We start from the raw sequence: 16,189 nt of genomic DNA, 5'->3' as shown, positions 1-16,189 counted from the left end.
CCATTTATGTACCGTCCGAATCTTGACGTTCGGTTACGAAGCAAAGCTCAAGGAAGACACATTAACATCAGTCCTCTCTGACTTTGGTGTGACATTGTTGAATGAGCTTGGCAAAGCAAGGAAGAAACCGGAGGTACATGTCGCCCATTCCATAGGCTGTGAGGTCCGTTAACATCGTGGACAGCACCAAAGACGACCACTATTGTTCATTGGACATAGTTTTGGGGGTACGGTCATTGCATGGGTAGGAATATTCAAGGCTGTCTGTTGCGTCTATGCTTACCTTGCACTAGGCTCTCAATGAGCTTGTGAGACGAAAACAAGTCCCGGGGTATGAGAATACACTGCGCGCTATTCGTGGTGTCACATTTTTCGGGGCCCCCCATATGGGAATGAGTATAGAGTACTTGGAGCCCCTCACACGGAAACGAGAACATGAGTCTATGAAGAGAACTCTACAGGACCTGCGCCCGAACTCAGAGCTCCTGAGAACACTTCGAGCTACGCTGGCCGATCTTCACGATATTAGATTCATCACCTGCCTAGAGCAAAAGCTTACACTGGCCCAGGTAAGCACATAATTGAGAACTTCGCCTTTAACTCACTCACATCCTCCAGGACGCAGATGGTAACTTCACTGGCCAGAGCTACCAAGCAGTTGAGTCTAACTCAGCGCGGTTGCATGCGCGTTTCGAAAGAGTTATATTAATCGCCGCTGATCATCGGGATATGATCAAGTTCAGCCACGAGCAGGAGCGACACTACGAGCTCATCCGTGACGAATTGCAGAGTACCTTGTACCTCTGTCGGTAGGTTTTTGTCAATGTACGAGATTTGACGAGCACATTCTAACCACATAAAGCCAAATAAATCTACCGTGCCTCACTTCGGAGCAACGGAAGATACTTATGAATTCGCTTCGTGCGTCTGACATAGGGAACAAGGGACTAGAGAATCGATCAGCCGTCGCAGGGTCAAGCGAATGGATTCTCGGCCACACAGAATACCATAAATGGAGATCTGGACCCGAGCACACTGACGCCAAAGCTATGTTCTTCTGCATCAAGGGACATCCAGGAAGTGGAAAATCTACCTTGATTCAGCATGCCCTCGAACGCCACAAAGCACAGCGTGGGGACCATTACGTGGTGTCTTTCTTCTTCAATGCTTATGGTCCTTACTCCCAACGTAATGTCAGTTACATGTATCAAAGTCTCTTGGTACAAGTGCTGGAAAACATGCCTCGAATCCCCTCAGAAGCTGTCTCCACCGAAAACTTGTCGCTGAATGCTGTTTGGGAGACATACGCCCTGAGAGAGCTACTGGAATACATCATACCTCTTCTGGACAAGCCACTATTCTGTTTCATTGATGCGAGTGGGTGCCAGCCCATGGATCTGCCAGACATCATCCACCTTTTCGATCGAATCGCCAAGACTTGCGAACACAAAACCAGTCTCAGAGTTTGTTTCACATATCCACATGACAAAGACATTCCTGAGGTTGTCACACAAATGGCCACCATCTCTTTAGAAACACAAGAAGGGCACCGTCGAGACATTCTTCGCTTCATGGGACAGCATCTAGAAAGTAGTCATCACAACTCTTTCGAGCAATTAGACCAGCTTGCGCAGAAAGCCGAAGCGAACTTCTTGTGGGGCAAACTGGCTATAGGCCTTCTCCAGAAGGACTTTTCTCAAGCTGGTAATTTCCAAATGGGAAGAGCTGCCGTCGTGGAAAGAATGCAGGACCTGCCTCGCGGGCTTCCACAGCTTTTCAACTACATACTGAACGAAGCTGACCGCCAGCAAGACGACCAATTCCTATTGTTACTCAAGTCTGTCAATCAATCACCGAAACCACCCAAAGCTGAAGAGATGTATAAGCTGACAAGATCGACTGCTGAGGTTTTCCGGCGTCAAACGAAAGATGGTGCTGTACATTCCATTCTCGATCTATCGAGAGGGCTGTTGGAAATTACAGGGAAAAAAGGGAGTCATGTGCGGTTTGTTCACAGTTGCATACCACAACTTCTGGAAAGCCTTGAAATTGTAGGAGGTGCTCGTGAGAGGAGCTTGGCAACATCCCCCGGAGTGGCTCACGATCGCATCAAGAACGACTGTATCGAATTACTGAGGCGACTAAATGACGATATGATCGACTTGGAGACGGCAACATACGCGGTCGAGAACGTCATTCCCAACGCTGATGAAGCTCAACGATTAGGGGTTTCGCAAGCCGACTTCGTCACGAGCTTCCCAGTGACTGAATGGATTCAACTCACTAACATCATCTCTGGACATGAAAACTTCGCCGCGAATACTAGTTTGATTTACGTACTCGCCGATATGAATATGCCGCATCTCATTCTCGCCCATCCAGCAAGTCTCCAATCGTATTTGCTACCGAACTCAGGCATGTTAGGCACTCCACTCTTTGTAGCACTTGCGAAGATGAACAAAGAGACCCTATTTGCGTTCCTCAACCTTGAAAGAGGTCGTACAAAACCCATGCATCCCTATTCAAATTCTTGGGCCCCTCCTGATGAGCATGCGAAGCTCTGCGCTCAGTATTTCGGAATACTGCAAGAAGCTCACCAAACTGGAACCATGAAACACATATTGTCTCCAGAGAGCAGTAAATTGTCAGATATGACAGCTGTGATTGCGTTCATGAAGCGTCCAGGCAATGAGATCCTTCACCTGTTCTTGATGCTAGCTGGTCGTGTAGATATGGATAGTCAAGCCTTTGAGACGACCAAGGCGGTAGCTCAGGTCAAGAGACCACTACTTCTCGAGTATCCTGGCCTACCAAAGACCTCACAGATCACCAGTAGAGGCATGGCGGATGGATCGATGAGTCAATCGGCTTCACAGGTCCTACCACGTGGTGCGGCACAGGAGTACTATGAATCATTCGAGACCCACCCGGATGGATATAACTCGCATCAAACAGATGCACATGTGGAACCTGGTGAAATAACATCAAAGGCTCTTGGCGCCCTTGAAATGGATAGGTTTCGCCTTACAGCTGGCAAATCCGCGGAGAGATCCGTCGAGCATCCCTTAAAGAAAGGCGATGCAGTGTTGGACAGTAAGAAAGCAAAGTCGAAGAGCGAAAAACACCGAAAAGCTTCAACCATCCGAAAACGAAGGACTGACAAGAAGAGGTCTGCTGCAGTTTATGACAGCTCAGATGAGGAGATTTCGAAGAAGGTTCTGTCCTCAAAGTCCAAGAAGCATCATGTAAAGCCGCATACAAAGTCAGATGGTCAGCGTGGGCACACGAACGCGACCCACAAAAACAAACAACGAAACGTCAAGGCACAAGACGCACACGGACCGAACCTAGGGGCTCCTACAAAAGCTGGAAGGCATGAGCTTTCGAAGCCGAACAAAGATCACAGCGACAAGCGTCATATCGACAAGAGATATAGCGACAAGTCTCATAGCAACACCCGAACGCTCTTCGTCACCGAGACAACTGAGATTCAAACATCAAATTCAAAATCTACCGAACACCAAAAGCTTCATGACCTGAGAGTCTGTGGTGCACACGCTCCCCCAAAGGGCCCACCGATCAATGATATAAACGCTACGAACCAGCATACCGGTGATTCGGCCTCTGAGGACTGTGGCTCGGATGAAGTAAGCTCCTCAGACAGTTCAAGCTCGTCAGATACATCTTCTGATTCCACCTCGTCCGAAGACTCTCAATCAATCGATGAGGATGACCTTTTGATTTCAACTCCACACCCCCAGATTGTTGTAAACTCACAATCTCCCAGCCCGTTCCAAGATCACGAGAAGCCCGTTTGGCCTCCGTTGGACGATTTACATGCGGACGGTCAATCTGTACGTGGTGATATGCAAGCACCAAATACTCCAATGGGCGATGCGGCTATCAATCAACATGATCATCATTCGATCCGCAACCATCACGATACATCCTTCTGGCCAGCGTTTACTCCCGAGAGTCACGAGGAAATAGGAACTCGGCATATGAATCATCATCATCAGCCAGAAGGTGCATTCAGTCCCATCAGCCCTGTGTCTGTGTACCCAAGCATTACAAGCACTAGGGGCAGCCAAGCAAACTCTCCCAGTTCCCATGGCTCTACATCCAGCTCTAGCAGTTCTAGCTCAGGTGATGAGAGCAGTGACGAAGATCGCGACTTCTCATACACACAATATGCTGGAATCGACATGACAAGCGCTGGTAAAGGAAGCGACTCGGAAACAGACGAGATTTACAGCCCAGACTATGGCCATGGACAACAATATGAGAGCAGTGACAGCTCAAATGACGACGACGACGGAGGTCATGGGAAGACTGACGAAATTGAGGACGGCGAAGACAGTCATTCCGACGTTGGAAAGGATGATGTCTCAGATAATGGATCCGAAGGTGATCATGACGGACAATATGAGTCCTCAGATAGTGCGACCGGGAGTTATGACGATCAGCTTGGCGGAGAAAGGTATGACAGTGATAGCGACTAGGAAACATGTAGCTTGGTGGTGTATGTGAGACTTGCACAATAGATTTCTTTTCAGTATTCATGCTTGATTCAGGTTTGTAGTGATTACTTTTTCACAAAGTGACTGTTTCTGCGCATTTCGAAACTGTAGTATACGTGACTGAGTAGAGAACACTTCACTAGAAGCAGATCCCGGGGACCTTGGACGGCTCGTAGAAGCCGAGTCAGGAAGCTCGTACGGTGGAAAGCGCCACATATATCAGGAATTTAGACCATTTGATTTGGTGTCAAGATCGAACATTGCGACGGACTCCGCGCCAGAGACCGATGGTGAAAGGAACACAAGATATGACCATTATGATGCTAAGCTCGATGATTCCCAGGTGTACCAACGGGCAGCGATAAGTGACCGCTACGAGAGCGGTTTGGGGAAACGTGAGATACAGGCTGATGGGCCTGTAGTTAACAGCTAGGTTTCCAGACTTGCTACAGTGTAGAAGAGGCCGCGGAGGACGCTAACGTGGGAGGTCGTGGGGCCGCTGTCGCGCTGCAGGGATCCGTTGCTGAAGAAGCCTCGGTTGTCCGACAGGTACTAATCCTTGGTGCTACTTCATTTTGAGTATCAAACAAGCTGAGAGTGCGAACTTGAGTTGTTCTGCCGATACTCAATCACTGAAAAAAAACCACTTGTCCACTAAGTCGTTCTCTCTGGCTGACATTGAGATGCAGGCGCGGGGGGCGCCGTGTGGCTTGGCCTAATGAGCTACGCTTCCCCGCGTCTCTGCAGATCGCATCACAGCCTTTGACTCTCGCTTCGCATTCTACGATGTTCTTGCAGGGCGCCAATCGATGGCGGTGGGTGGCGGTACTGTTCGTGCTTCTATGGCTGCAGGGGGGCCTCAGCAGCTGGTGGAACTCGTAAGTCCTCCGCTGCCAGGAAGTCGTGTGTCTGCATATCAGTAAGATTCGATACACATGAGTACCGACACACATACACTGTGGTTTATTTTCTCGTTCTGACGAATTATAGATAATCAGGACGCACTCCAATCAGATTCTCACATGCTTCAATATCTCTATAATGCTTTATCAGTAATGCAAGACCAATACTTCTCCCTCTGGCTCGGGAAATGGACAACAGCAATAGATTGGACCGCCGCGGTTGTAGGCACCGATCTCGCCGCAACATTATCCTCATTGTCGCGCTCGCTTTCCTACACCGTGCTAGGCACTTTCGATAAGACGCAGAAGCTCGACGTCAAAGCTCAGATGGTCGAAAGCGAGATCAACAAGTACTTCGGGCATCTTATAACATACTATTTCGGACAAGACTACTTCTCGATTCGGATGCAGGCCTACGATGACATGTTGTGGGTGGTGCTGGGATGGCTGGAGGCGATTCAACTTATCAAGACGCACTCTGAGAGACATTATCCAGATAATGGGAACGAGAGAGGAGCCTGGCATGCGCAGCAATTTATACCCGCTTTTGCACACCGCGCGCGCGTGTTCTATGAGCTGGCTGAGGAAGGATGGGATTGGGTACTTTGTGGTGGAGGAATGATTTGGAATCCGCTACTTTTACCTTACAAAAACGCTATCACGAACCAGCTCTACATTTCCGCAAGCATCAGCATGTATCTCCATTTCCCAGGGGACGACAACTGCTCGCCATTTATGGGCGCCGCGGAAAGACATCAACCGGGTTGGAACCTCTTCCGCGCAGAAGAACAAGGCTCCACGTTCGCATGTTCAGAGTCAGATCGGAAACCCAAGTACGACCCAATGTATTTGACCAACGCGATAAATGGCTACAACTGGCTCGCAAACAGTGGCATGCTCAACGCCCAAGGCCTCTACACAGACGGCTTCCACATCAGCGGGTATGCACAGAACCACAGCAAGACTGAGTGTGACGAGCGCAATGAAATGGTCTACACATACAACCAAGGCGTCATCCTCTCTGGCCTGCGCGGCCTCTGGGAAGCAACCGGCAGGATCTCTTACCTCAACGACGGATACGAGCTTGTGGGCAATGTGATACGCTCTACAGGTTGGACAGATGTCGACTTTTCATCCGTAACTTTCACAGATCACCAAGATCCATCCCCTTCCCCAACACACCCGAATGAGGCTTCGCAAACTACAGATAGAGGAACTCTCGGCGCCAACGGCGTCCTCACCGAGCTCTGCGATCCGATGGGCACATGCAGCCAAGACAGCCAAACCTTCAAAGGCATATTCTTTCATCATCTAACCGCTTTCTGCGCGCCGCTTCCCACATTTCCCGCTCGACGGGGCAAAACTCACTATGCTAGCCACGATACATATGATCTGCATCGGAAATCCTGTGACGCGTATGCGCCGTGGGTAATTCGTAATGCGCAATCTGCGCTGGGGACGCGCGACGAGAATGGGAAGTTCGGGGCATGGTGGGGCGCCGGAAATAGAGAACGACAGGATGAGGTGGATGAGGTGCTGCCTAGGGATGCTCTAGATTATAGGAATGATCCGGAGTTACTTCTAACAGGGAACTTCAGCTCCATGCTGGATGAGGGAATTCAAGAGTTGGTAGAGAAGCGAAGCTGGATTGATGGTGGAGATCCCAACGAAAGGGGCCGAGGCCGGACGGTCGAGACCCAGGGCGGAGGCGTAGCAGTTGTTAGGGCGATGTGGGAGTTTTTGCGACAGAGTGGTGGGTACGATGATGAGCTACAGTAGCCGGGCATAGAATTTAAGTGCCTACCCAAGTCGTCCACAAAACAACGGTGCTAGACACTCGGCATCTCTATTGCGGGATTTCAAAACAACTGCGAATGAATCTTTGAGCCTCGTTCAACGACCCATTGTGGAAGCCTGTGGCGTTTCTGGTTTGTTGAGAGGCAACGCACGATTAAGCGGCGTAATATCACAAATCTATGGCGCACCAAGTCCCTTTTTAGGACAGGGCACTCAAATTCTGCATGGGTATATACGATCTAAGCCTCGTTAACACTTCCAGGTTGACCAATTGCAAGCTACACGCCATGGAACTCAACATCCTCGTCCATGTTCTTGTCCGCGCCTCTCGGCCTGCTCATCCCGCTACTTGCGTTCTCACTCTTACGTTAACATTGCCACCCCAACAAACCACTATTTGCAGACGCGATTGGATCAGTATACTACATGATTCCCAAATCGCCAAATCCTTTCAACACATCCTTATCCACACGGCTCAACCACTCTTCCTGGAACCGCGTTTCACCACCCGACGATTGAATGGAAGCCTGCAGGTGCTCGCGCACAAAGACGACAAGATTGATACGATGGACGGGATCCGAGTAGAGTAAGATGCGTTTACGGACATCCTCTGGGGCTTCGGGCTCGATGGGGTGGAAGGGCTCGGGCTCGTCCGGCCAGTAGAGCGAACTATTCCTCTCGTTAGCTAGGTGTCCCGTTTCTTTGCAAAGAAATCACCAGGTGGATCAATGTGTACTAACTCCGCGGTCTTGTCATCCATACCATCCAGCAATTCGCCCAAGACATCCGTCCACATAGCCACAAGACTTTGCAACCGACCGAGAATCCAGGGCTGATCGGTCTCCAGAAGACGCGTGAGAACAAGGGTCATGAGTTTCTTATTCGGTGGGTCTCCAATGTTCTCGATATGTCCGAACCACTCTTCCAGTAGCCAGTTCAACGTCTTCTCCAGCTCGGCGCCTCCGATTGAGGAAATTGCCTCGAGTAGAGTCGCAGGAGATGCTAGCCCAATTCTAGCGAGAACAGAGAAGTAATCCGTCTCTACGACGCCGTCAACGGCACGAGACGGCATTTCGCGCAGTGGACCGTGGGACTGGTGGTGCGTCCAGGCGCCGTGGAGACCCTCCATCATTTTGGCGAGGAAGTTCGAGGAGATAAGGTCGCTAACGAGCACGTTGGTGGCTTCTTCGCCGCCAATACCGTCTGCACCGCGGATAATGCACATCATGAGATGCGAGACGGCACCGCTGGCTTCCGGCTTCAGGTTACCCAAGAGCTCAGACAGGCAGCGGATCAATTCGGGACGGAAGTTGTCTGCTAGGACAGCAGCAGGGGCGAGGAGGAGGTACGCTTCTGTGATCTCGATCGCTTTGCGAAGCGTGTCGTTGTCCATTGCGAACAGTGGGATTAGATATTGGAGGAGATTTAGGAGCTCAGGGGGCGTGAGTTCAGGAGCAGAAGGCGTTTGTGCGATAATGGACGACCAGAGATCGAGCGCGTCTTCGAGGAGGTAGACTTGCGTATCAGAGTTGGGTTCGATGGCGCTTTGTATGATAGGGAGAAAGGAGACGTGGAAAGAGCGAGAGTCGGCTTTCATCGCATTCGTTAGGCGAGCGAGAATTGTGAGAATGGCTTGTTTCATGAGATGCTCGTCGCCTGATTGCTCCCACAGTGGAGGAAGAAGGCTGATGATGCTGTTTGCATACGGCGTGATCTGTACAATGTCAGCGAGACGCGACCCATTCGTCTAATGGTAACCTACGTTATGTTCTAGCCTCTCCACAATGATGCTAATCGTGTTCAACAGCGCCATCTTCGTCTCTTGCAGCTCGACCTCTTGCACCAATGCCATTAGTCTATCCAAGATACCCGGCGCGTATGGCACAAAGTTTTCGGCTTTGAACTCCCACTCGTCCGCGATTTGATGAAACTTCCTGCCAGCGGTAACTCGAACGACTAGGTCGTTGAGCGGGTCATCCTTATTCATCAGATGTTCAAATATCTGATATACGATGGGCTTTTGATCCATTGCGATCTTAATAGCAATCCACCGAGAAAGAATGATAGCAATGCGGCGTCGGATGATGTTGTAACCCGGTTTCTGTTTCTGGGCTTCTTGTACCAAGGTATCTGTGATGAAGGAGTCGAAATCTACGTGATCGTGGAGTACATCGGCCGCTAGACCAATGGCAGTGTATACTGAGTCTTTGAACAAGACGTCCTCGTTGTCAGGTGCTGTCTGTGGTCAGCTAATGCATTTCTCGATGTTTGAGTGAGTACTCACTCGCAACTGTACGGAAGACTTGGAGAAGAGGCTGGATGATCAAATCTTTAAAATTCTTCGCAAGGTCTAGGAACAGTTTCTCTGCGCAAGGACGGATGGCAAACTCCCAGTCTTCGCCGCCTTCTTCCATTTTTTCCCATTCGTCAGGCTCTTCTTCCCACATGCGGAGGTCACTCGGCCTGAACACGAAGAACTTCGTAACAAGCGCAGAGACCATCTCACGGACGAGATCATCGGTCAGAAGCTCTTGCTTGACCATCTGTACAGCTTTGGTACGCTCGTCTTTCTCCTGTTGTTGACGGTAACGAAAAGTTTGAACTGGGTAGAAGACCATCTTCACACAAGCGCGGACAATGAGCAACCCCTTCAAGCCAAGGCGCTCAAGGATGGGCGCGTCGTCTTCTTCGTCCCCGTCAGTGCCAATCTTGGCATCTTGTACTGACTTGGAACCCCAGGTCTCGCCCAGACGAGAGACCAGACCCCAGTACGCGCGAACCAAACCTATTGAATCGGGCATATGGACGAAGTCTGCTGGGTGCGTAGTGGCCATGAAGTAATGGAATTTGGAGAGTTGCATCAGATGCTTCTCCACAAGCTTGCGAACTGGCGGCGCAAGGGTGCTGTCCTCCTGAACGTACGTTATGAAATCGCCAAAGAAGTTGCGCGAAAGCGTCCAGAGCTCTTGTACGTCTTTCTCTCGCCCTGGGAAGTCATAACTACTGACGACTAGCCGGCGAATGATCTTAATAGCAATTAAACTGTTCTCGATGTCCTCGAGGGCGCCTCCTTCGTCATCTCCTCCCTCGCGGAAGAACTTTTGCCAGCTGTGCACCTTGTTCACGTATGTGTTCCCCAGCACGTTCAATATCTCAGGCGCAACATTCTGGAGGTTTTGCCTTGTCCTAAGCAGTCGTCCCGTAGACAGTTCTTTGACGATGTATAGTAGTAGGAGGAGTGCACGAGGCAACTGGAGGCGGAAGGTGTTCGGCTCGGAAGAAGCGCGGAGGATTTCAATAAGTTGCTGGAAAATGTTTGGCCAGTCGTTGGGATACTCGAAGCGGACGATCTTAGCGACCATAAGAGCGTTCTGCAATGCAAGCCGACTATCCGCCTCATTGACTGCACTTTCGAGCAAGTGAGCGCGGATTATATTCTTGTCTTCTTTGCTGACAGCATTCTGAGCTGTTTTACGCCAGTACTTGTCGATGCCGTTCTTGAGCTGGATGATGGCGAGGTACCGAACTTCGTACGGGAGGGATTTGTCTAGAAATACAGCCTATGGCTAGTAAATCGCCGCTCAAAGATTGCCAGGGAGCTCCTCACCTGTAGCAACGGATAGTATCCTCGCGCCTTCTCCCACTCCTGCAGCTGCTTCGTGCCCGTCTGTATCTGATTCGGATCCGTCGAAGATGCAGAGCGCAAGACATGGAAGAGAATGCCCTCAGTCAGAGGATTCGCCTCTGCAGGCACCTCAATGGCGTTAAACTCAACATCCATGACTGAAGTCTCCCAAGGACAAATCGTATAAGCTCGAGGTCGTGGCGGGGTCAAACGAGCTTTCAGGTGGGAGCAATTCAGCGGGGTGGAGCGGGCCGAGAGTGCGCTGGCAGCTGCTTTTGTGAAGGAGGAAGGTGTCCCGCTCACCCAGAAAATGGAAGGGGGGCATGAGGCAGCAACTGTACGAGATTGTTTACTCGCGAGCAATAAGGGTTCGAAAAAGTCCCCCGCAATGCTCCGTATCAACACCTTTCGTCATGCCTGCTCCGAACGCCCTAGGCGCGTCGGAATCGCGTTCAGCATGCTCGTGACGTTCACCGAAGAGTCTCTAAGACACAAAACTGCAACTTTCTCCTCAGACTAAACTGTCGGTCGACCCAACTACTGTCAACTGCTTTGTGCTTGTCTTGTTCTCGACTTGGCTAGATCCCCAGTGCTGAAGCTGTCGAACCACCAGCTCAATGGCCGACAGCTCGGCCCTGAACCTCGGCCCAGCCATCTGTAGATCACGCTATCACGTTGCCCACCTCCGCGCATATCACCACCTTCCTCGTCGTAGACTTTCATACCCTCGAATGCCCTTCCCAATGCCCCAATGCCTTCCGCCGACTTCGCCGCCGCCCAAGAACGCATAGCTGCCCGCCGCGCACAACGCGCCCGCAAACTTCCCTCCTCCCGCGCACCCGCCTCCACACGTCTCCCACTCAGCACATCCGTCCTCTCAATATGGGACTCGATAAAAGGCCGGGAAGGCACACATCCCGCCTTCCGCGTCGGGCAGGTAGACGCAGAACTGTTAGATGAAGAGCTGCTAGGCCTGCTAAAGGGGCAAGTCGGCGAAGGACTCAAATACTTCGGACAAAATATCACAGACGCCTGGGCGCCCGAGATCCTCCTCGCACTACGACTAATCCTCTTTAAGCTGAGCATATGGAACAACAATGCAAGCTACGGCGCGCATTTACAAGGCCTCCGCTACACAGATGCGCGAAGCAGCGCGCCCGACCGACCAACACCCGTGAAATGGCAGAAGATAGCTTACGGGGTAGTCACAGTAGGAGGACGCTATGCATGGACAAAGTGGGAAGAATACCTCCTCGCCGCACAAGAAGATTATACCAGACCACAAGGCGACACCCTGAGCTTCGCAAGCCGGATAACGGAGTACCTAGACTCAGCGCACGACATCGCATCCCTGACCTCCTTCCTCGTCTTCCTCGTAAACGGACGGTACAGAACTCTCACAGACCGCTTGCTTAGGCTGAGATTAACGCCCACGAGTCACTCCACGAGTAGAGAAGTCTCCTTTGAGTACCTAAACAGGCAATTGGTGTGGCACGCCTTCACCGAATTTCTGCTCTTCCTGCTCCCTCTAGTCGGCATCTCCCGATGGCGCCGCATCCTCGCGCGCACTTGGCGGAAAGCCAAAGTCTCTATCCTCGCACTGCTCGGTCGCTCGCCAGCCCCCATCGACGAAGACGACGAGTCAAAACCCGCCGGGGAGTTGGGATTCCTGCCTGGACGTACATGCGCCATATGCTACCGCGATCAGAATCCCACGACAGCTACAGAGCAGGATATCATATCGCAATCTGCGGGCGGCGGCGGCGTTGTAGGATCCGCGGCGACTGATATTACGAATCCGTATGAAGCAGTGCCGTGCGGGTGTGTGTATTGTTTCGCATGCCTAGCGCAGCGCATTGCGAACGAGGAGGGCGAAGGGTGGACATGTCTTCGTTGCGGTGAAAACATAAAAGAGTGCAGGCCATGGGATGGAGATGTGCTAGAAAATCCTCGTCGGTCTCAGTCGCAATCTAGTGGAGGTAACGGAAAGAGTGTTGGGTTTGCAGCTGTGGAAGGCGCGGAGAGCACTAGGGACGAGAAGGCGGGACTGAGGGAGGTGGATCCTATGCCAGAGGAAGATCAGGAGGTTGATGAAGAGTCGTTCGTTGAAGAGAGTAGATCACGGAGCTTGGATTGGGGACAGGCTCTTGATGAAAGCGCTGAGTGGGCGCGGGCAAGTGATGATCGGAGTACAGACCAAGATAATCAGAGCGAAGAGTATGACGAAGATGAACAAGAAGAGGGCGAGGAACTAGACTTTGACCAATGAATAGAAAGATTGGCCGAAAGCATATAATAATGTAGACCTGCAGGTGCCATGTGAAACCACTTCCGATCAGTGACTTGGTTGTTAAAGTATGCGGTCGTCATGCCGCTCCTTGCACGCTGATGTGTTACAATGGAGTTAGCCATATGTCTTCCAGATGATGCATGCTGCCAGATCTGATATTGTCCCTCCGCGCACCCAATACGGGCATGCTCATGTTCTCCTTGAACCCTCTGCAGTCCTTCCAAACCATGAAACCTCCCCTGACAGATCCGCACTGATCGAGAAACGCTGCACAGACTTACTAGGGCTCATTATGTGCGCCACCTCGCGCAAGTATGTGCCGCTTTTAAAACGAGCAGTGCCATTGAACTATCCGCAACACTTTCACACACGCGCAAACTCCGCGTACCTCGGCAGGAGCGCCATCTTTTCCTCTGGACTAACAATATCATCGAAGAAAACCAATTTGATATTTTTATCCTTCTTGCTCTTCTTTTCCGCCGGAGTCTCGGCCGTAGGAGGCTTCTGCGCATCCGCTATAAGATCGTCAAGCGAGGCATTGAAGTCTGCACCGGCCGGTGCACCATTCGGCGGGAAGGCGCCTGGAGGTGGTGCGCCAAAGCCGGGCCGTTGTGGAAGTCCTGAACCGCCAGGGATGCTGCCTGGTTGTGCGGGAGGAGCTGCGCCAGGTGGGAATTGGCCGGGCGGGAACGAACCAGGCGGTGATGCAAAGGGTTGAGCGGCTGGAGGAGTCTTTCGCAAGACATTAGTCACGTTACGAACAGGGCACTGCAAGAACACTCACCGGCTCGAGTTTGACCTCCGCAGCAGGCGGCGGCAGCACGCCGTTCGCCCTGTCTATCCTAAACTTCTCCGCGCGTTCTTGAATCTCCTCGAGCGTTTCATTCTTCTTCGCGCGCTTGTTCGCCGTGCCGTTCATGCCAGAGCCCCGCGTCGGATTACCCGTAGCCTGCTGTCGCGCACGCTCGTCTGCGAAATGCTGCTGCGTGACCTGCTGGTTGTGCTGGTCGATGATCTCAGGCGGGACACCCTCCATGCCAAAGATCTCGATATCGAGGCCGCCGCGGCCAGCAATCGCATTCTCAACCTGGTTCAGCTGCTCCTTGTGGACTTGTGTCATGTGCACATTAAGACCTATCGCACGTCAGTCTGTATTATGGCGGTAGGAAGCGTAGTGCAATGCTTGCTGACCTCCAGCTGTGTTCAGACGGCGACCGCATTTCTCGCATTTGAAATGCTTCGCTTTCTGATGCGATATGAGAATCTTCAGATCGTCGAAGTCGCGCTCGCAGTAGAAGCACCATGGTCGCTCGAGCTTTTGGTTGAGATCTGGGTACCTCTTCCTCTTTTTTGTCATATTGTCTGACTTGCGCTCGTGGAAGCGGCGTAAGACAGGTAACTTGGGTACTTGCGCGCGTTGTAAGGTCGACGTCGGCTTCGAGCTTGTCGACGAACGTTTGGAGGCGGAATGAGCTCGGGGCCTAGCGCCTTGGCGCGCCGCTCGTGAGCTTTGGAAAACTCCGCAGCTCTCACACTTGTCCGTCCTCACTCACCAGCGATTCTGCCCCTTTCAGATCATCATGCACACATGCAATCTGCGACAATTGGGCTGCATCCTGAGCATGTACCATCCTCCTTCGCGCTGACCACATCGTCTTCTAGAGGTATGGGAAAGATACTACTCTGTGGAGACGCAACCGTACTTCATGCCTCTCCCGCGAGATCGAAAAGTTTGTCTCCGATCGGCATTGGTATTGTTTGTCCTGGAATGGTCCGAGATACGCTGTCGTTCGTCACGCTACAGTAACATGGTAATACGCGCAACAAGCACACCAGCCACTTGGTCTCACGACACCTCCCACAAGTCCCTTCGGGGAGCATCCTGTAGCAGCGCGTCTTGCGTTCGATGCAGGTTTGCGGCTGCACAAGCTCCGTGCCCTCCGATTCATCAGAGGTCGTTGCAAGAGCAACCCTACCAGAGGTCCTTCATAGTTCACACTTCCTCGCTCTTCACGAGACTCTCCACGAAGAGTGTGACTCCTTGTGCACCTACATTTTCATATCTCCATCACCAATCGTGAACAAGAGTGTGAGCGTTGAATTAGTCTGGTACTTAACTTGCTTCTCTTGAGGCAATATGGCGTGCGCACACTTTTCGCGCAGCTTTCCGAAACCTGCTCAGCGTAGATGCTGTCACTTGGTGGGCTCTCCCGCCACTCTTGCAGACTGGCAGAACGCGCCTGCATACCCTGTGCGGTACTTATGAGTAGGTACAACCGTGCCGGCACATCCGTATTTCGCTGCAGCGCTTGTCAGCCAACGGCAATTGAACTTCCTGCAGCAATGGCATAGGCCTCCGGTCCATGTATTGCCGTACCAGGGTCGTGTTACCTGCGCATTTTCCTTTCGAGGATTCTGTCTGCTATCTGAACTACCCTGCGCGGTGTTGCTGGCGACAGTATCTTATAGAAAAACGATTATCTTTGCAGAGTAATAGACACCTCCGTCGGCAGTCTAGCGTTCGGCATGGACGGCGTGCTTATTCGAGGCTGGTAAGTATTTGCAATCAGTTTGCTGTCCTTAACACAGAACCACATGTCTTGAAGAGCTCGCCTGGCCAGATATGAGCGCCAGGATTGTGATGTTCTTCGTATAGGCCGATGCCATCACATCATTGGCGTGTTCTAGGCATTTGTCCGAGAGAACGTTTCCGGTTGACAGACCCAGGTTGCAAGGACGAGTTTGCTTCGCATTCAAGTGGTACAGATTACCGTTGGTGCGTGACTTAACTAGGCATATGTAACGCGTATCCGGTTCATCGAGGGCGAGAGCTGAATCACCTTGGATCGCAACATCAGTATAAAGGTTCTCGAGTATTTTGTTGAGTTCCAGCGCGAGTGCTCGATTGCCGGCATTGCGTAGTATGTCATGTATCAGTATCTCTGTGAGAAAGCTGGTGGACCCTACGATATCACGTCAATCAAAACGTTCATTGAGCATCGCGCTTTCGCTAAATCATTACAGACCAAGCAAAGAGCGTGGAGGTCCGTTGAAG

General features: G+C 51.6%; 5 protein-coding genes across 5 annotated transcripts; 3 read left to right on the top strand and 2 right to left on the bottom strand.

Annotated features, from left to right (window-relative positions):
- Positions 1-435: 435 nt before the first annotated feature.
- On the top strand, positions 436-4,502 carry N0V89_007159 (uncharacterized protein; the record flags this gene model as incomplete). The annotated part of the gene is made up of 2 exons (XM_056215924.1): positions 436-439; positions 973-4,502. 2 exons carry the CDS (start codon positions 436-438, stop codon positions 4,500-4,502), a joined length of 3,534 nt encoding a protein of 1,177 aa, XP_056070171.1.
- A 1,040-nt stretch (positions 4,503-5,542) lies between these two features.
- Positions 5,543-7,201, top strand: N0V89_007158 (uncharacterized protein; the record flags this gene model as incomplete). Its single annotated transcript, XM_056215923.1, has 1 exon — positions 5,543-7,201. One exon carries the CDS (start codon positions 5,543-5,545, stop codon positions 7,199-7,201), a length of 1,659 nt encoding a protein of 552 aa, XP_056070170.1.
- A 440-nt stretch (positions 7,202-7,641) lies between these two features.
- N0V89_007157 (uncharacterized protein) lies at positions 7,642-11,000 on the bottom strand (the record flags this gene model as incomplete). The annotated part of the gene is made up of 5 exons (XM_056215922.1): positions 7,642-7,888; positions 7,960-8,933; positions 8,982-9,454; positions 9,504-10,779; positions 10,827-11,000. The coding sequence occupies 5 exons, from the start codon at positions 10,998-11,000 to the stop codon at positions 7,642-7,644; spliced, it is 3,144 nt and encodes a 1,047-aa protein (XP_056070169.1).
- A 595-nt stretch (positions 11,001-11,595) lies between these two features.
- On the top strand, positions 11,596-13,113 carry PEX2 (peroxisome assembly protein (Peroxin-2); the record flags this gene model as incomplete). The annotated part of the gene is made up of 1 exon (XM_056215921.1): positions 11,596-13,113. The coding sequence occupies one exon, from the start codon at positions 11,596-11,598 to the stop codon at positions 13,111-13,113; it is 1,518 nt and encodes a 505-aa protein (XP_056070168.1).
- Positions 13,114-13,497: 384 nt separating this feature from the next.
- Positions 13,498-14,491, bottom strand: N0V89_007155 (uncharacterized protein; the record flags this gene model as incomplete). Its single annotated transcript, XM_056215920.1, has 3 exons — positions 13,498-13,866; positions 13,919-14,268; positions 14,326-14,491. The coding sequence occupies 3 exons, from the start codon at positions 14,489-14,491 to the stop codon at positions 13,498-13,500; spliced, it is 885 nt and encodes a 294-aa protein (XP_056070167.1).
- Positions 14,492-16,189: the final 1,698 nt, after the last annotated feature.

Source organism: Didymosphaeria variabile (genome assembly GCF_027946475.1).
Source record: "Didymosphaeria variabile strain IMI 356815 chromosome Unknown scaffold_5, whole genome shotgun sequence".
Lineage (NCBI taxonomy): Eukaryota > Fungi > Ascomycota > Dothideomycetes > Pleosporales > Didymosphaeriaceae > Didymosphaeria > Didymosphaeria variabile.
This window is presented reverse-complemented; position numbering and strand designations above follow the sequence as displayed.